Source organism: Taeniopygia guttata, chromosome 11, assembly GCF_048771995.1.
Source record: "Taeniopygia guttata chromosome 11, bTaeGut7.mat, whole genome shotgun sequence".
In the NCBI taxonomy this organism is placed as follows: Eukaryota; Metazoa; Chordata; class Aves; order Passeriformes; family Estrildidae; genus Taeniopygia; species Taeniopygia guttata.
This window is the reverse complement of record NC_133036.1, coordinates 12,783,950-12,805,028: the sequence shown is the minus strand read 5'-3', so window position 1 is coordinate 12,805,028 and position 21,079 is coordinate 12,783,950. Positions and strand designations below refer to the sequence as shown.

Here is a 21,079-nt window from a genome sequence, read left to right as displayed (position 1 = left end):
AATGAAATAATTCAAAGTTTTACAGCAACTCACTTTATGGAGGGAACTTATGCAAGCACCGAAGCCTTTCCAGAGAAAACAGGATTCTCCACACCTCCCTCTGGCTTTTCTCCCTACTGAATGCCGTGGCCTTCACTCAACCAAAGGAAATGAAAGACAGACTGAGACAACAGCATCACGTGGGTGAAGGTCAGATTGATTTTCAGCTGTGTGGTGCTGTTTTATCACCCTCAGGACAAAAGTTAAGCCCTTCATTGTTTTTCATGTCTGCTTTAACAGAGCAACGTTTTTTTTCCCCCTGAAATTTTGGTTGGGGTCCATACTACTAGACTTATCAAGGATAGCCTAATTTAAAACATTTGTGAAGATCTTCCATCCTCACAGTAAAATCCAGAGCAGCCCACACACCACCAAATTTCCATGAGTTTCCTCTACTCCCTATGTACAAACAGTGGCTCCTTCAAACTACGGAGGTTTCTGCAGTGACATTCGCTGACAGCAAAAGCAGAGTGGGACGCAGCTGCTGGCTGTTTGCAATGATCCTGGGCACAGGAGAAGAGCAGTTGCTATCTCAAAAGGGGCAAGTTCACAAATTGTTTTTTCTCCCCATCCTCCCTTCCTTTCCTCTCCTCTCTGCTCAGAGAGGCCAAGCTCTCTAAGAGCTGAGCCTCCTGCCTGTCACTCAGCAATCCGGACGTGCACAGCCAATTACTGTGGCAGCCTCTGGAAAAACAGGGAGTTTTGCTAACTCTGATTGCACTTTTTCCAACTCCAATCCTACTTACAAAATTACTCTCACCCAACTTGCTGTTAAGAATTGGCTTTCCTCATTTCTCTTCTGAGATTCTCCCCAAAGTAATGATGTTATTTTCAATAGTCAATTTTAGCTAGTCATGTCTTCAGTACTGAACTGATTAACCTAAAATGAGGCATTTTGTACATCACAGATATGTATGTGCATACCTAGTTGTGGAGAGAAAGCACCTTCCCTCCCATTTCCAGTTCTCTGGCAAACAAAAAACTCACTATTCTCTCATTTAAGCTATGAAACAAGAAAATCCTACTCAGTTTCATTTCCTTTTGTTTTGAATTGGGTTGAATTTGTCTTATTTTGTGAGAAGAGTGCAACAGCATCATGACTGCTTCCTAAAGATAACAGTCTATCCTCCATAAAAAAGCAAGGAATACTACCTGCTTTATTTACATGTACCAGAGGCCCTGGTCCAAATCAAACCCAGTTACACTCAATACCACTGAAACTCCTTGGACTACAGTTCCTACATGAAACAGCTCTTGCAAAACAAGCCATGAGAAGTGTCTGTGAGAGAAGAAGGAGTTGTTACGGGCTGCAAGGTGACATCAAGCAGCTAGCCAGGTTGGATCTGGATGCGGTCTGACTGCAAATTAAATAATATTCTCAGTTTTGTGAACAAAGATTGAACTAGCGCATGTCTTTAGTTCATCTGAACCTAGCTGGGTCTGCCTCCGAAGCAGCACACAGAGCAGTGTGATTTCTCCCAGCACCCGAGGAGATCTGCCAGTCCCCACAGGATGGTTCAAGGAAGGCTCTGCACGTGCACAGAGCTCCAAGGAAGAGCCAGCTCTGGACAACGGACAAGAGAACAACTGCAGCTGAGAGTCAAGGAGAAACCAGTAACACAGCAAGGTGTCCCTTAAATGGATAAACCATGAATAACTCTGTTTTGTGCAGGGCTGGGAAAGGGCCGGTACCAGCACAGCAACAGAGAGGAGACTGCTGGGAACAAGATGCAAAATAGGACAGTCCAGAAAGGAGCAAGAAGGAAAAAGCCTTTGAGGAAGGACCACAGGGACACATGCACAGGCAACAGGGAGAGAAAGGGCAGAGAGTGGCTACCCCAAGCACACAGCCAGAACACACAAAAGCACAATCCCAAATGGTGCAAATACCGACCACAACCTAAGTACTACCATAAATAACTGTCCTAGATGAAGGCTGGATTTTTGGCTGGTTTGGGCTTGGTTGGTTGCTATGGATAGCTTTGATGAAGATTGAATAATGTACTTCAAACCTGCTTACACTACTCCTGGAGTCCAGTAAATTACCTCTATTCAGTTTTGCTTGAAGAAAATAAACACAGGTGCGTGTATTTCTATTTCTGTACACTGTAAGTTCATAAAGGAAATTTACTTTTGTCTTTCCGAATTTTCTAATGAATAATTAGTAGATGTAGATTTCTAAAATGACCATTTAATATAAATTATATCAAATCTTATTTATTTTAAGAGATATCATTAAGTACAAAGTCTGCATGAGTGAACTGAGTTCACTGTAAAGGAAATGACTGGGAATTATGTTCAAAAATCTATTCAAATGTTTAATGTAACAGATTCCCTGGAGAAGAGAAAAGCAATGGGCTTCTTCAGCCTTTCCTTATGTCCTCCTCAGCAAGTATAACAGTAATTGAGTAGCAACAAAAAGAGGAGCCAAAAAGTCTTTCATCATTATGGCTGAGAACGATTTTCAAGGAAGCCCAAGGAAGAGATTGACCCACATGCCAAAAAAATGATGCTTTCAAGAGAAAGTTCACTGCCACCATTACTGATGTCACCAGCAATGAAACCCACCTGGATTAAAGACCTTGGCTGTTCAACCAATTTCATGCATGTCATTAGGCAAATCAATGCAGCCACAGTAATTTTCATCCAAAATAATTCAGGCTGTTAATGGTGAAAGGTCTTGAGATCTCCCCCAAATGCTGACCTCTCGTTCCCCTCATGTTGACATAAAGCTTCTGCAGCTCCATAGGGCACCAGATCTGGGAGCTGCACAGACTAAAAATCAATCCCTTTAATTGTCAGCAAGGGCTGCTCCCAAAAACAACACAAACCTTTTACCGGCATAAGGCAGGAGACGGAAGCGAGGAAGGAAGCAGTCCAGTAGCAGTCAAAACTTAAGCCACATTAGAATGACAAGTTTTTAATTTCATGATGATAAAAATACAAATTTATAGGAAGGGGAACAATTTTTAGGAAGGGGTTGCAAGAATGTTTAAAGATTACAAAGTACTTGAATGCCCTACAAAGTATTTAGCATGAACAGACCAAGAGCCTTGAAAATGCCAAATCAATTTTTCATTAGTTAAGACAATGAACACTGCTTGTAATAAGAAAGATGTTTGAATAACATTATCTATATTTAATATATGTAGTTTACTTAAATTTCTACTGAGTATATTTTCAACAATTTTAAATTGAATATGAAATTATAACACTTACCCTACTATTAAAAGCACCTATTAAATTACTTACACGAAACAGCATTCAAAATGTACACGCTTGCTGCCAAAGCTTTGAAGAAAGTCAGAAGCTGCTTGGACCTCTGATGGAGGTCCTCTGATGTGCAAGCCCAGCTTGGAGAGCAACAGCCTCTCCAGCAGGTGCAGAGAAAATGTTTCCCTTATTCAGTTTATTTGAGTGGTTCAGTCCAACACGCAGTTTGTTGAGAACAGAGGAACCGCTTGGCAGACGATCCCTGGTTTGCTTCTTGCCAGCCTCCAGCAAAGAAAGGCGTGAGACGCCCACGGAGCACACGGGCACCGGCTGAGGCTGTCCCAGGAGGACACGCAGCTGGGTGGGTCCCCGCTGCTCCCAGGGGAGCCCTCGCTGCCCTCCCGCCGGCCGGACTCCAGGCAGGCCGGGACACGCTCCTGCGCCCAGGGCCACAAGGAGATGCTCCAGCAGGGCTCCCAAAGCCAGCCAGCTGAAGAGGACCAACCCATGCTGGCAGGTTTCCCTAAAGCCAGCCGGCACCAGGGGGTGGAGGCTGCTTTCTGGCTTCCCCAAGCCTGGAGCACAGTTAATAACATGCCAGCTGTATCTGCAGACAAGCCAAGTTTAATGAGGCTACAACAAAAGCATTCAAATATGCACTACACAACTTCTGTGGGGATTTTTTCTAGAGCTTGTTTTTAAAAAATGAAAGATAGGAATTCTTGACAATGTTTGTACACACACTTCCTTCGTTTTTAATTGATTTTGTTTTAATTATATGCTGCAAATTCAAAGAAATCAACATTAGAAAGACTTGTTTAATCCCACTACTTCCAACAGCAAAATTATGCTGTGTGATGAGTGCTTGAAATGCACTGCTGGTTGCTTTTTTCTTAATAAACATTGAAGTCTTAATTGTTTTTCCCCTACATGGCCAGACACCATCTTTCTGTCTGCCAGGTCTTCACACGAAGACAAGTCCTCACCTCCTGCTTGGGAGCCAGCACAGACACACCAACGTGACCACATCTCTGGCACAAGGGATGGAGGAGATAGCTGACCCCCTCACTCTCCCACCAGCCATGCCTCACGACATCCCTCTCTCCTACTCTGGGCCAAGGTACACCAGGTATCAATAAGAGGATTGCAAACAGGGACTCAGAGGTGGGAAGGAGCAGCAAAAAATGCCTGCTCAGGCATGAGGGGATGGAGAAAGTGGGAAAGGGGAAATTGCTCACTGTCTCCTTCACCAGAAGAACCAGAGAGTATCAAATGAAAGCAGGTGATGAAAGTGAAGTGAGCAAAAGGTGATGGTTTTCCACTGTGTGTAATTGAACTCTGGATTCCCACCACAGGAAAAGCTAATTGCACTTCAAAATGGAAATTCATGGAAGATTGTCTGAATAATTTAAATAAAAAACACCACAAAATGCTTAGATAAGTTTGTTGACAGCTAGGAAAACATTCAGGGGAAACAGCATGATGGGACCATCAGGCTGGCTCAGTACAGCCATCCTCATATGAAGAGTATTCTCCCAATTGTCTGCGATGGGATAGGGGAAGAAAGCAGGAAAAAACCCCAAACTCTCAGTTTGGCTCTTTTTCTATGCTTACATGTGCAGTCTGAAGATCTCAATGGCTCTGAATCTGCCATGGCTGTTGATATGGCCATCAGTTTTGTCCCTCAACAACCCACACGAAGGCAGTGCATGCCCTTCAGCAGTGTCCTAGCTGGAAATAATCCATGCTCTTGTCCATCTGAGACAGGACAACCCCAGCACATCCTCCTTTCAGCTCTCTAAGGCTTTATTAAAGGCCTCTTTGTAACAAGCACATATCTATTGTAGTCTCCAGGCTATCTTCACTGCAGTTCTGAATTGAGTTTCATATACTGGGTTTTGTCTACAACCCTCTGATTGTTGGGATGTGTTTATGGCAAACAGGGATCCTCCTTCCTCTAGGCACCGCTGCTCTTGTAGCTCTCACCAGGCTCCAGCCTGGGAAACCTGAAACTCCTCTCTCCTCTCTTTTTTTCTTTTTTTTTTTTTTTTTTTTTTTTTTTGTTATAAAACCCATTCATTATTTACTTCAATTTCTGTATGTTGAGAAACAAACCTGCCCTACGTAGACCCCCGCAAACCTCCTTCTGCTGTACCATGGCAATGGATTACCCTTGCAAACAGAAACCTGAAGCAAGAGGAGAAGGGGAGGTGGAGCTCCAGCACCCCAGAATTGCTGCGTGAGGCCTGAGCTGGTGCACGGGGATCAGGCAGGCTCCAGTTCCTAAATGCAGCTCCTGCTGCACACAGGAGCTCCATGGCCAGCACCCAGCACGGCTCTTGCTTCACAGCATTTGGGGTGCTTCGGTCTCTGTGCATCTCTCTGTTGCTGGTGCAGCGAAGGAGAACAGACTGGCTTCTCAGCCAGCCAGGGGCAAGCTGTTCAAGATCTCCAAAGGACAGGTTTCCTTTAAGAGGCCTCATTTGAAACATGCACCCACTTTCTCTTTTATCCATTTCCATGCATACCTGTGCTTACTTTGCAGACTACTTTATGAACTAGATAAAAGCAGATAAAAGAACTCAATTAAAGTAGTAAGAATTAAACGGTCCCTTGCCAATACAAGCAGGCTAACTTGTCATCCTCAGCTCCTCACTGGGCCCTATGTTTAAAAATGACAAGGATAATGGTCTTCTTGTGTGAAAAACATATGCTGCTTGAGGAAAGACATCATCATTGCTACGAAATTTTGTGCAGCCTCAGAATGCATACAGGCCATCAGTGACTGCTGGCTATGTGGGAGCTCAGAAAGGGGTGGGGAGAGCTCATTACCTCCCTCCTGCCAGGGGTTTTGGTAACATGCAACCAAGGCGGCCGCAGCCGCGCTGGCAGCGCTCCTATCTGCACACGCAGTGCCTGGTGCTGCCTCCCTCGCCACCATCCCCAGGGGCCGGCACAAAGGTGGCCGTGGCGATTTGCAGGGGATGGCGCCCGGCGCCTGGCACACTCTTATCAGCCAGCGCAGTGCCCGGCCCGGCGCGCCGGCCCCGCGTGGTGCGGATCTGCCGTGGGCTCCGCGCTCGGGGACACCTCCGGGAGGCCGCACAGCAAACCCAGCTGGGTGTTTACAGCGAGCAGGCATTGTTGGAAACTCACGCGTCCCCCCGCCATCAATCCTTACAGCCACTGGCATGGCTGAAAATCCAGCAGAGACCGAGGAAGAAGAGCTGAGGCTCAGTCCTGCTGGCACCTCGCCGTGCTGAGGGGCTGAGCTCAGCATCGCACGCCCGGGCTTCTCACCTACCTTTGCCTGTGGATGACCCTCCAATCTGACAGGCAAGCAGCGCTGTCAGGGAGCACAACACTTGGCACAACTTTGTCAGGCACACGGAGCACACGACACGCGACGCTGAAGCACATTTGCCGCGTGTGGAGGCAGAGCCAGCGCTGGTGCCTCAGCACACGCTGCACGGGATGCGCTGCAAAACCTCGGCATGGCCAGAGGTGCTGTAAGCCCTGTTTGACATTTGAGATTTGCAGCTGTGCTTCTGTTTGTCTTCAGATCCCCATTCAGATGTGGGAATGTGCTTTATGTTCTACACGATAAATGCGTATTTTGCTGCGCACCTGCACAGCAAGGCAGTCAGCACAGCTCCTTATCAGCACACTGATTTTCTGGCACGTGCAAGCAGAAGTCCTTGAAAAAGCCTCTTTTCAGGCTGTCTGGGAACCTCCAGGTAAGCTCAGGTGCTGAGTGATGACAGGAGGTAGGAGAGCCAGACCTCAGACCACCCTGCCACGTGTACCCCCGCAACAATGTGGGGTTTCAGAGCTCTCAGCACGGAGGGCACAAATACTGACTGCAGGGAGATGTGCAGCACATGCAGGGAGATGTGCAGCACCTGGGCACTGTGGCCAAGGTGCAGCCAAGCCCTGGGGAGCCCTGTGCTGTCCCTGCACCTGGAGAGGGGACATCTGTGACAAACTAAGGACAGGAGCCTGCACTTGCAGCCCTTCAAGTGATTGACAATAAAAACACTGCCCCGGTGCCCATTTTCAGATCTGGACAACAAGAACTGAGGACTCTAGGGAAAATCCATGTTTTTCCAGTTTGTGATATTACTGAGCTTTTCTGGTGCCAATTTTAAAACACTGCTATGACCTCTGGAAAGAAGGGAAACTGCATTTCAGCACGACAACGCAGGAAAGAACAAAAAAAGGAAACTTGTTATTTTTTTAAGCTTGAAACACTAGTCAGGTTAAGAGAAAGGAGCAGAATTCTGGCAAGGACAAGAGCACTCAGACTGAACCACAACACAGTAATTAGGGCCAGTAGGTCATTAGACACACAGCTGTATAAACTAGGTGTATAATTAAGTTTCCACACTGCTTTTTCACAACTGTATTTCAGTTTCTTTTGTGGAGGACAATCAGTAATTCATTAATTTAAAGATGTAATAAAAGCAGCAGCAAAAAGAGAGAGAAATTACTGATTTGCCAATCAGGTGCAAACAAAGATTACAATTTTGGGAAGGGCTAATTTTGGAAATGTATATAAGACATCTCTCTTTGTCAGTGGGAAGTAAAAAATGCCACCTGACAAAAACATTCATGAGATATTGTCACTTGTTGACAAGCTGCTGTATATGTGTTTCTGGATAAGCATCCCGCAAATGGGGTTGCATGGCAATTATAATTCTTGTAGCAGGTGAAATAAAAGAAAATGCAAAATTATACACTAGCATGAAACAGTTACAGTACCTCGTTTCAAACATAAGCCTACAAGTTACAGGGCATTTAAAAGAAGCAACTGCAAGACTTTAATTATAAACTAGTTCCTACCGTACAGTAGTTTAGAAAAATCAGCTGCTTCCAAGCTGGCAATATCCATATATAGCTCTGCTGCTGTTTGAAACAGACAACCTGTAAAGTTATCAACAACAGAAGAGGACCTCATGAAATGCTCAGAGACCCAGCCAAAACCTACTTCTGTCCGCTTCACTGATGTGCTAATTTGCTTTATAACCTCTACTACATTCACTTGAGAATCTGAAGAAACAACTTTACCTGAGACTATTCTGACCCATGGGAGGAAAAGGGTGGAAGAAGCAAAAACAACAAAAAAGAAAAAACAAACAAAAAAACCCAAAAAACAAAAACACGACAATAAAATACCGAAGCTAAACCCAGATTAAACACACAAGCCCAATGACAAAGCTTGTGACTTTTAGCCACTTTTTGTCAGACAACAAAACACCTGGCACCAGCCACCAGACAGTGATCTATCACAGAATAGTTTCTTGATGTAGGGAGCCTCTGGTGCTTGTTGTAGGACACAGTAAGTTGTAAATCCACATGTAGTTCTTTACTCTTGTCACTAACACTGAAAGATAGCATCATGCTACACTTACACTGTAACAGCAGCATGCAAAAACACATATTAAAAAGGCTGCACATGATGCCAATGGCAATTATTAAGCCCTCTCTAGTTTAGGGGATATAGGATACCAGTGAGTTTTAAAGCAATTTTAAAAGATTAACACATCCAGTGTATAACACTAGGTGTTTTTATTTGTTCTCAGAGTATTTTTCAAGATGCTGCTGTTTAAGGAAACAGTTTAAGGCACTGTTTCCAGGACTGCTGCAGGAGTGCACATTTGTGGGGGCAAAATGGGAAACAAGGGAAGACATAAACCAGTAAGGAAATGTGATGTTCTTTTGGTACAAGCTGCCCCCATTTAGGCCTTTTTCAGATCCCTGTAGACACCGGGAACCTACAACCTGCAATCACAGACATCAGTCATGAGCAAAAGGTATAAAAGGCACCTAATTCTGTCAGAAGGAGAACATCTCTACTACACTGACATCAAAAGGAATGCCATGCACCTATGCTACCAGAGATGTCTAGATTTCATCAGTGTTTTGTCCTCAAAGAAACAAGTCTGAAATACATGAAAAAGCAAGGGGGGGAATGGCTGTTTGTTACTTCCTTACATGTCAAAGCAGCTGCGTTCAAACTGTATTATAACTTCAGCACGCTGTAATGAATTTCTAAGGGATTCCAGTGAAATAGATGGTTTATCCTGTTCTTTGGAGTGATCTCTTGTAATCCTGCAACACTCCTGAGCTACAATACCTTCCTAACTTCAGTATCCCAAAGGAAGTCATTAGTTATGTTGTATTATCAGCCTGGTGATATTATCACTACAAATATTACCTGTATTGATCTGGAGCCATGTAGACATGCCTGAAAGCCCTGCTTCAGATTAAGACATGAAAATCTAACTTGCCAAGAGGTCAGGCACTGCATTACACCCTCAGGTGTGTCAGCCAGGTATCACAGGGAAAAGGAATGCAGGGTAACTAAGGACACAGGCAAACAGCTCTTTTTGTAGGGTAAGATCTTTAAATACAACACCTTCCTAATGCAGTCTTAGCTTTTCACCCAGGTGGTGCAAGTCTTTTTAGAAGAACTGAACAAAGACACACATTTTGCATGCTTTCCTCAAAAATTCTCATGATTATCAGACTACATATCATATGGTATATCTGAAAGGGTTGTTTTTTCCTCAAGGTAAGGCATGTGAATATCAAGCAATATTCCAGATTGTCTTCATGGAAACATTCTCATTCCAAAATACATGAGTGCAATCTTCCTATTTACTTTAAATCACTACAGGACACTAGATTAAACTAAATATAAAACAGATACTCTAGTTCTGGAATAAGGATTATCCTCACATGGAGACAATTAGCACTTATATCATGTATATGCAGATAGTTACATGGTGCCTTTTTGGGACAAAATGTCCTTATAAATCATCCACACATGTGAAGACAGTAAAAGAAGACAAAATTATGCTACCTGCAATCAAGAATAGCAATGGGAATACTAACAAATTATTTTCATATATCCCTAAAAATACAATTTATTTTTCTTAGTCTCACTAAAATACTACACTGAGGATAAAAAAAAACTGAGGTGTGAAAACACTGACTGAGTTTACATGAATAGAATCTCTAGTTTGCCATGTTTTAATGCAGATTTGCCTCTGGAAAAGAACTGCTCCTTTTCATAGCACTGCTGTCACCTGTCATAACCTTATGTTCCTGCCCTGGCGTCCCCATCAGCAGTTCCCGCTGCCCTCTGCCAGTTGTGCCATTACAGCTGTTTGGGGGGCACGCAGGGAACCAGACCCAAGCAGACATTTGGGTTAAAGAGCCTCCTTTTGAGGGGCTCAGCCCCAGCACCATAAGCAGCTGTCCCAGCACAACTGAGGACAGCGGGCAGTGATGGAGCAGCGGCCGCCCAGGGCGCTTCTTCCTTGGAAAGGATCAGTGTCCACATGGGCTGTGCACTCTGCCTTCCAGTCTGGAAAACAAGGGGTCTTCTGAATAGAAAGTTACATGTTCTTGCTTACTCCCCTGCAGCAGTGCCATGTGCAGAAGTCTCAGGCCAGTGCCGTGGCTGTCAGCTGGATGGGAAATTACCCTGCAAGAAGTGGCCTTTCGATTTTACGCACTTTCAAGTTTGCAGCCTGGCTAGGGCTTAAAGGAGAGTGCAGAGCAAGGAGCCCTGGGGGCAGGCTTAGGACTGCAATCCCTATCTAACTGCAAGCATGGGAAAAGCCCCAACATCCCTCTGTCCTTCCTCCCAGCAAGCAGATGGGAACAAGAGCAGGGAGTCCTCCCCTCTGCAAGCCAGAGTGAGACAAGGGTGAGACAGAGCTCTTGAGGTGGGAGTCAGACCAAGCCAAAGCCTCCACCTGACCCTCCTTCCCTGGTGTATTCCATCCCCTGTATTTTTTCTTGGCTGATCATTTTACTTATGCCCAAAAAGGAGAGCAGAAAACATACACTAATTACAAAACAAATTAAGTGGCCAGGAGGAATATGCACTCAGGGGAAAGATAATGGGATACTGCTGCACCAGAGGAGAAACTATCCCTTCTGCCTTCTGCCAGCCTTGACCTACCCGTCTGCCATAACAGAAACTGCCTAAAAATAATTCAGATATGTGTGGAGGAAGACGTGATGGCAGAGTATTCAACTCTGGGAAGGTGAAAGATAAGAATCCCTGATTTAAATACATATGAATATATTCTGCGCTCCCCCTCCTAAGATTTTATTTAATCTTTGGCAAAATCTGCAAAGCTTTTTCCTACCCCTGTAAATCGGCTTAGCATGCTCAGCTGAGTACCTGCTGCTACCACCGGCCATGCAGAGGCAGCCCTGGAAAAGCAAGGTATGTTGCAATTGTTCACACCGGTGCTCTGAGCTTGTTCTTACTTTACAGAAAGTAAAATCAAGATCAGCGTAGGCTGATGCCATCCCCACTTCCAGAAAATTCAAAAGGCAATGTAATAATAACCTAGGGAGAATGCTGTATTTTTAGGGTGGGATTACAGAACTCGCACTATGAATTTTAATCTCAGGAATCATCATATTCTTTTAGGGGTTCAGAGGCCTTTTTTTCCTGGGAGTTTTGCACACTTCAGCCATTTAACTTCTTTAATCTTCCTACATTTGGAGAGAGAGGGAAAAATACCTGCCTGAAACTTCTAGCATTAAAAAAACCCACAACATTTTTGTCTAACGTAATTACTGACATATTCCAATTGGAAAGCTGTTGCTTTTATTTTAATTTTATTAAAGGAGTGAACAAAGGCTACCCAAGGCACCACAATAAAATTACATTAACTGTAAAATTACATTATTAATTCTTTAATCTCACTTGAGGCCTCAAGCTGTTGCTATGTCCAATTACCCAGCTAACCACCTGTCAGAACTGTAAAGCTAGTTTAACATTACCTCCAGGACAGTTGTGTGCCCTGTGTTCAGTCAGGTCTGCCAGTGAATCGAAGTCCTGCTGACAGTTATCGCAGGTGTAAATTGACTCATCCTCCATGTCTTCATCTTCCTCATTTCTCTCTTCCTGGCTCGTCACACTGTTCCTCTCTTCCAGGGCCCGGCTGTCCTTCGCTTCGCTCTCCAGCTCTCCTCCCAGGCCACCTGCCAACAGCAAGAACATCCGCTAAGTTTGAAAGGTCTGAAAAATAAGAGCTTTAAGAAGGATGTTGCACTTATTAAGATACATTTAATTACAGCCGCTCTCACATTATTCCCGACACCTTTCATTATATTAATGTGGTTTTCATATCATGTGGTGCAACAATTCTCAACTGTATTCTCTGCTGCTTAGTGCGAATCCTGCAAACACTCTCTCCTAATCTTCTCTGGTGGGTGTATAGCAGGAGCTTCTAACTCTGTCATATAAAGTTGTTAGTGTTTTATCACTTAACCAGATTCTCAAAGCTTTAAAAATTGGCAAGATTAATTACAGCCCGCAAAGAAAAGGCATGTGCTGAATTTTAATTCTCAGTGCTCTCCTCTTCCCACCGCCCCCAAGCCCCAATATTAGTAACAACAAGCGAAAAAAGATGCTCTAGCTGAATATCCCAAAGCACACACATACCCCAGGACATGAGAGGTCTTGCTGAACTAATGAGAGGCACTTGGCTGGACAGATGAGCCTGACATTGTGCTGACCTAGCTGAGAGCAGAGACACTACATCTGACCTTCAGGTCTCTCCAATATTTTTTATCTTGGTCTGTGGCCAGAGTGTGGGCTAGCACATACATCTTTGCTAACCCCCCCAAGTTTTTATCTGCATTTGTGCACAGGGAGACTGAGCTCTCTGACAGCTCCAGAAACTCCCCAGTGTGGGGGGCCGAGCACCACAGGGCTGTGCAGGTGGCAGCTGGCTCTCCACTGGCCACGGAGGGGGTGGGAGGACAGCTGCTCACTGCCCTCAGGACACCCTCAGTGGCCTTTGTGAGGAATAAGCTTGCAGCCACATCCTTCTGCCTCCAGGACATCCCCTTGGCCACTTGGACACTCAGAAATGCCTGAAGCCAGTCCATGCAGCACTGCAGACAACCCTTGCCTGGGCTCTATAGAGAGCCCACAGAGCTGAAAATTCCCTTGTAAGTCCCTGCTGCCCTCTCAGCAGCAAAGCATGCATTAGGCACACTAGCCATGGTGGCCAGGCTTTGGTGACCAGCTGAAACAGAGCTGCCTTTGCCTCTTCTGCACACAGGCTCCCCAACAGAGGTGATACAGCCCCAAGTGCTACACCTGCACTATTTCACTTGCCTCCACAAGCACTCATGCTCTTAATGCACCCTTTCAGTATGATAGGAACACTTGGGAAGTAATTCAGAAAGTGAAACAGAACCACAGGCTGCCAGCAGAAGAGATCCTCGCACACTGGCTGACCCCAAAAGCCCAGGAGTTGCTCTCAGCCAGGTGGGAGGCAGATACGACCTTGTTGGTTTGGGATGCATTTGGGTTTTAAGCCATTAAGGAAGGACTGACTAGCAGACAGAGAGACGAATTGTTTCTAAAATCAGATCAGCACCAAAAATATTAAGGACAACCAATGCTGAGAACATGAAGCAAAGCTGAAAATAAAATTTATTAAGATGAAAACTGGTTACCACAAGCACTGCAATTCAGACACACACGGCTAGAGCTCTGCTACCACTATCCAGCCAGAGCACATTGCATACCATCTTCTGCTCTGTGCATGGTAACATAAATCAAGTGCTGTAAAACACTCTGCAGCTTTCCATGGAGCACTCATAACACAACGCACCCTTCCAATTGTAATGGAAATATTAAAAATCAGAGCCTGCATTGGTGTGCCACAGCCTCCCTCTTAGCAGTTAACTGATCTGCACATTTTCAGATTCTTTGACTGCTAAATTATACATACGTTTCTACTACAAAATTTCCATTAGGGGCAAGATATAATATTCATCTTACCAAATCAGATATGCCACTTGCACAGCAGTAATGAATTTAAGGATTTAGTTATAAAAAGTATCACTCACTAAGCACTCCATATTGTAAGTCATCATCTATACCATGTTTATTCAATAAAATGCCACTAGCTGAACCTCATGCTTTATAGACTCTTCCTTAAATAAAAATGTCTTGTAATGAAAAAAACCCACAATTCTGGTTCTCTTATATTGCTACTTCACCAAATAGTAAGTCATTTTTAGACCTATGCTAGCTTTGCTTTATTTCACACATCATTTACTGTATATATTCAAATTATCACTTACATTTTGTCATATTTACTTGGCACACCTTTATACAGTGTCTCATTTCAGACTGCAATCACAAACATTTTAGCTCATTCAGTCTTTTTAAAGCCTGTGTCCTGCAGACTTGATAGTTAATAAATCAGAATGTCAACTCTCCAGTTTTATGACAGAAACCTATAAAAAGAGTCCAAGCATATAAATGTAACCTAAAGAATTGGCACCTGCGTCCATGCTGCCTGCTGACAAAGGCCTCGGGGAAGCACTTCTGAACTGACTTTGCCACAACCTGAGAAGAAAGGTTTTAGGTAACTTTGGGGAGCTTTAAGGGACCTTCACTAATATTTTTAACAGAAGTGCTGTCTTTTGAGAGTTAACCTAAAGACCAGCTGATCTGTTGAGTACACTGTGACAAATTCATCCTTGGTTTTACTCCAATACTTTGTGACTACACCAGGGATAAAGCTGCTCGACCGAGTCCAACAATAACAAATAATTTAGCACACTGCTTTAGGAAAAGTAAATTGTACAATGTGAGATAAGAAAATAGATTCCCCACTGCAAAGCAAAATTCCAGAAACATTTTTTAATTCCCTGTTGAATGGGAAATCTGATCCTCTAGGCAACTTCTCAAAAGCGCCGTTGCTTGACAGAGCTGTATGTCAAATAACACAAGAGTGAAGCTTGCAGAAATTATTTAGCAAATGCAACACTGCTTTACAATGGATTTTTTTCCTGGTTTTGGCGAGTTAAAGGAATTGTACATGTCTGCCACACCTCAGTGTTACTGTCCTTCAAACAAAATGGACTTCAGATTCCTCTGCTGAGAGCCGCACACTCCGTGCTCGCCTTGCTATTACCAAACACTGCTGAGAAAAATCTGTGGTGTTTCTTGAGCTTTTGACCTTTGTCTCTACTCTTTGGCCACAGGCTGCCAGCAGGGTGTGTGGGGTGCGGGCGGCCCTGGGGAGACACTCGCTCCTTGCCCAGGGGAGCACAACAGCCAGGGCAGTGATGGGAATGGGTGGTCCAGCCAGCAAGGAAAAGCTTCAAACGCAGCCCAGCTGCTCCCGCAATGAGCTCAGTTTCCCTGATGAGGACAGCAGGCCATGAGCATTCCTCAGGAACTCGTTTCTGCAGAGTTCTGCTGTAGCAGTTCACAAATTTAACCTGCAGTTTTCCTGCTGGCAAGAACCGCAGGAGCACCTTGCCTGTGGGTGCAAGCACACGGCCAGAGGGGTTTGGGTCACCACAGGAGGCCAAGGTGCTGCTGGCACCACAAGTAGAGGTGGCTTTAGAGCTGGGCCTGGCTCTGAGGGGACACGTCTGTGCACCACCAAGCAAAGGGACTTCTTGGTTTCCAAAGCCAACAGGACCTTTTGCAGTCTCCAAAAATCAGTGGCTGCTTGTGCCATCAAGCACAGATATATACATTTACTGCCACAGCTAATTTTTAAGATTCCATTTTTAAGCCTTGAATTTTAGTGAGCTTAATTCAGTAGTAAGTAGGCTCTATCTAGGTTGCTTTAAAAATTAGCAATAATCACAGTTACCGACCTGGAGGAATTTGTGCACCAAACACCACTGCGAGGACAGCACGGCACCACAGGCACACAGCTCATACTGGTGTGGTGTGCTCAGCACAAGGCTGTGGGCAAATGCCAGCAGAAGGGAACTGCAGGCAGCACCAGGATAAATGATCAGGATAAATGATCACTGATCAATTCCAAAGACAGGGTAACATTTCAATTTATCAGTAATTTTTAAGTGACCTTGCCATATCTAATGACTGTTCTAACAATCTTCTTTTATGAGTAAGAGAAGATAAAATTTGAGAGGTCAGTCTTAAAAGTATACCTCACTACCCAAAATGTGGGGGGGTGGGGAGGCTTTTTTGTTTTTCTTTCCTTTCTTTTTTTGCCTCCCCCCCCCCCCCCCCCAAACACACACACTTTTTCCCCTGTTGTGGAAGGTCTGTAGGGCTTTACAAAAGAATATTTTACCCTATGACCTAAACAATCTGGCCAACATTCAGGAATATGTTATTCTAATTGCCACTAAAGTTAATGTTGTTAATGACCCTTGGTTTTTCTATACAAGCCAGTTTATGCTCTAGAAATTCACTATCTCAATGGAGACATAGCAAGAACTGGGAGTGTTCCTGCCTGACCTGGTGGTCCAAGGAATGTGGCAAACTTGGCAAAGCTGAAAAAGTGAATTCCCGAAGGCCCAGTTTGAAAGTTGCAGTCAGTAGAAATGCCTTCTAAGCTGTGCTCAAAACAGCTCTGTTACAGGAACAGGGCGCTCCTAAAGCCAAATATTAGAAGACAGATTGCATGTACCATGTTCAGCTCAAGTCAAGAGCAAATTTCCCTTGCTTCAGTGAGCCTGGGACAGACAGCCCTGCCAGCAGGCGGGGACTGTGCCTGGAGCCCAGCGTGGCACAGCCTCAGCCCAGGACCACAGGGACAGCCCAGCCAGGAGAGCCACAGCAAACTGCTCTGGGGCTTTGCTTAGTGGGGCAGGACTGAAGACAGAGCAAGGCCAGAGCTATACTGGAAAGATGCTGATGCCTCCCTACAATTTCCACTGAAACACTTGGAAATTGGTAACACCTTGAAACAACATGGGCCACAAAAAATTGAAAAGAAACCAACCTCAGCTTATTATTATTATTTTTCCATCTGTGGGATCAATTATGGACAGTTTAAATTTTTTATTCTGTCAACACAATACAGGGTAGGCAAGGCTTTCTATCTTTGTGCCAGTAAATTTTCTGGGGCTTTTCTTTTTTTGTTTTTAAGTCTGTGGATTTTTGAAGCTGGGATTTATTTTAAATCTAGGGCTGCTCTTAGGAACATGCTATTTAGTGCAGGGTCATTCCTGGCTTTAAATAGGCTCAGTTACGGGGCTTCCATGAAGAAGCAGGCACCCACTGATGCAGTGCTAGGCAGCATTTTCTATCCCAGAAACTTTGCCACACAGAGGTCAGGCTGCAAAGTCACACTCTGTAAGCACCACATAAACATAAACATCTACACACACATGGACATGCACTGCCCAGGTCTGGCAGCTGGAAGGAAAAATGTAAAATGAAGAGCAGAAAAGAGGCATCTCTTCACTCTTCACCTTGGTCCAAACAAAAACAAAGCTCTCACAAAGGACTATGGTTATTTCTAGAAGTTTCCTGAGATGCAGGACAAGTGACAAAAGTACATGGCACTGAATAAACAAAAGCTAATTGCTGGAGGAGTGATGGGTGCTGGCAAACAACTGACACCTCCTGGGGCTTGGCAGAGCCCCACAGTGCCCACCCAGGGGTGCAGCCTTCCTGCCCTGCAGCCACAGGGCTACCCCAGCGAGACAAAAGGAAAGGAAATTTCATCCATAATTAGGAAATGAGAACAAAAGAGACAAATGACTTAAAGGAAAAGCCTAATCTAAACATTTGTTAGTGAATGTTTTGCTCAGTGTCAAATGCCAAATCAGTGTGGGGGAGGTTTCGACTTTTATGTGGTTTGCTACATTTTAGTGTTGTCTTTAACTCTGTAATATAGAAAGAGAGTCCAAAGTTCTCTGTACTTGTGATCAAAGAATGAAAAAATGCCAAAAAGTCACTAGTCTTTCAGTAATTAAATCAGAAACAAACTTAAACTGAAATCTTCATCATAATATGAAGTCTTGCCTTTGTTGGGTACTCCCACTCTGTGACTCCTCAACATTTCAAAAGACATCTTTTTTAAACACTTCTATTTTGAACACAGATATGTGTGTGTGCTACCTCTCAAAGGGCCAGGGCCCTCCTGTGAGCTGCTGTAACCTCTGCAACCATACCCACACAAAGCTGCCAAAAATCTGCTCCGGCCAAGCAAACCAGGTCAGAAACCCCAGCCCTGGGACCAGGAATCAGAGGCAGCTCATTCCACACACCGAATCATCACTATGTGCATCAAAGGCAAGCAGGTTTGGTCCTCCATCATGCAGTGCAGCAGACCACTTTCACATGGTGTCAGACCACATGTGGTAAAGAAAAGAGGTGCCCAGCTAATAAACAAAGAGCCAGAAAGGAATAATGCATGGAACACCACAGTATATTCATGCAATGGTAAATCACATGGGATGACTACACAACAGGGCAAGCGAGCAAAGTGCAGGCACACAATCCTGCTGACACTCAGTTGCTGTGCAATGCTCCTCTCAGGCTGAAGAGATCCACACATAAGATCTTGCCTTCCCTCAACAAGAGGAAAAAACAATCATAAAACCAAAAAAAATTATTTGGTCCAGCATGTAGTTAATGGTGTTGGCCTCCTAAGACTTACAACTTAATAAAATTGATCTCACTGCAGTACTGTAATGAAGAACAGTAGGATAAGGCTACCCTCGAACCATGAAAATTGCATATTGTTACCTCCTCGTGCCCTCCTAGGGCTCTGGCCGCTGCAGCCTCTGCGAGCTGTCATTTGTCTGCCTCTGACAGCCGCCTCCACCAACAGCAGCAGCCGCGGCTGCAAGGGCTTCTCTTGGAAAGGCAAGGGGAGACTGTTCAGTGCTGGGTACCTCTGCACAACAACCCATGGGATAAAGCACAGATTACACCAGCAATACTATTTTGTGTGAAGGGTGTTAAGAATAAAATATACAAAAGTCAGAGATTTTAGGAGGCACACATGATAACATTTCACAACAGAGCCTTATTACATTCCAGTTTGAATTAAATAATAATAATTTGTAAGTAAATGAAAACTTCTCAGCATTCTTCAACTTGGCAAAGAAAAAACAATTTAGTAGGGTAGAGCACGTCCTTCTCTATCTGCTGGTACACACACTCTTAGAGAAAGGGGTTCCAAGAGCCCCAGGAATAACTGGTGCCAGCACCAGCACTGCACCTGCTTCTGCTGGCCCTGCACCACTCACACAACTGGTGCTGACAGCCCTGCACATCCCTCAGCTGCCCCTCAGAGCCTTCTCTTAGCTTACTTACACCAACACTTCTCAGGGAAAATGTCCATCTTCCTTCAGACAGGATGCAATTTTCTCAAATTAGCAGCAGCTTAAGAAAACTTCAAGTGTCTACGTGGAGTTTAAAGGCATGGAAAGTGGCAGGAACACGCAGCAGAGGACTGGCAGCTCATTGCACTTTCCTTTGCTGTAGCAGTCACAGGTATCACACACAGAATGGGTAATACACGTAAATCTCTTGCCCTGCAGTGTGTTGTTTCCACCTGAGCCCACCTACATCTCTGCATTATCTCTGCTGTAGAGATACACCATACATCTAGTTAAAGCTATGTATGTATGGTATAATTGCCTTGTTTTGTCCAGTGAAACAATCTCTCAGAATGATGCCTATTCATACAGCCAGTCCTGGCTCCAGCTCTCCAGAACAGTGTAACCATGTACACCTAGCATCTAACCTGAAACACACTGGCTTTGCTCAGTCAATGATTCCTACAAATCACACTCACACACACAAACTCACCCTACTACCCTGGTTTTCTTGGATCAAGACTTCTATTGTATTCTTCAGTCAACAAACTAGAGAAACCTTTTAATAAATGCTGTTAATTTTTTTATTGATCAAACTGTGAGCCATTTCATTTTCCATTATAGCAGAAATCTCCTATAGGAGCATTCAGATTGAGTTTCTTTATTCTCTCTCTAGAAGCATGTCACTTTTCATTATTGCTTAAAAATTAGAAAGCAGTTTCTCTGTTCTTTATGGCTTTTTTTAAGTTTAGTTACTGAAGGGTTATTAAACTTGGAAAATATACAGACAGGCATAACGTAATGAATAAATTCCTCACTGCCTGTAACCAACTTTAACATTAGCTTTTTTATAATTTTTTAGGTTTATTTTCACTGAAAGACTGCCTGTAATTATTACTCATGTTCTCCCCAAACACTTATGTTACTAAAGTGTGAAATGTCTTCTAACACAAAGACAGTTCTCTGGGAAGTAATTACGAAAATGCATTCAGGGGCAATAATTTTATATTAACTGTCAGCAGCATACATCTTCTGAAAAGGCACTTGTTATGAAGGAATTATTTGTGTGGAATTTGAAGGCACTGAAGGCAAAGGAAAATTGCAGAAACACATTAAACTGAAACTCCAGCTCCCTCATCAAGGGTCAGTTTATGTTTAAATCATTACCTTGAAGGCAACACCTTCCAGAGAGTCTATAGAAATACAATTTCAATTTATGCACAAATTGGACAGTCTCCAGTTTTTGGAGTGAAACAATTGACACCCCCTTTTTAAGGAAATTTCTGAGCAGCTAATCGAAAGAGATATGTCTGAAAATTATGGACTTCTATTAACCTTTCACTGATGACACTAAAAATACTTGCTACTGATTTATGGGCAGTAACAAAAATAGTGGCCTCAAAACTGACCAAGCACATTAAAAAGATATCTGTGTCTCTAATGGCCACAAGAAAAGATTTAATGAGTATTTCACAGAAACTTTTAGCCTACAGGCCAATGCTTCAGTCCTTAAGAAGGTGAAATAACTCAGTGAAAGGTTTTTAAAAAGTGAAACCCAGCAACAGTGATTAAGCATCACATCATTTTAGAAGTGTTTTTAAAAAAAATCAAATAAGGAAATCATATAAACACCACCAAACAGTAAAATTTCCTCTTAATCATAGCTGCAGGTAATGTTTCAGCCTTTCTAGTGCTTTTACTAAAATGATTTAGATGTTACTACACT

The 21,079-nt window shown here is 43.9% G+C and overlaps 1 protein-coding gene across 7 annotated transcripts in view; it reads right to left on the bottom strand.

Annotated features, from left to right (window-relative positions):
• ZNF423 (zinc finger protein 423) overlaps positions 1-21,079 on the bottom strand; it is a 225,722-nt gene that overhangs the window by 147,251 nt on the left and 57,392 nt on the right. For 3 of the 7 annotated variants that reach the window (XM_030282055.4, XM_030282059.4, XM_030282060.4), the window contains exons 3-4: positions 12,064-12,264; positions 8,095-8,175 (exon numbers count right to left, since the gene is read on the bottom strand). In XM_030282055.4, coding sequence (XP_030137915.1) covers positions 8,095-8,175; positions 12,064-12,264 — 282 coding nt within the window. Of the gene's footprint in view, positions 1-8,094; positions 8,176-12,063; positions 12,265-12,347; positions 12,524-21,079 lie in introns of those variants that run through there. The other 4 variants (XM_030282061.4, XM_072934212.1, XM_072934213.1 and 1 more) reach the window with 4 other exon arrangements.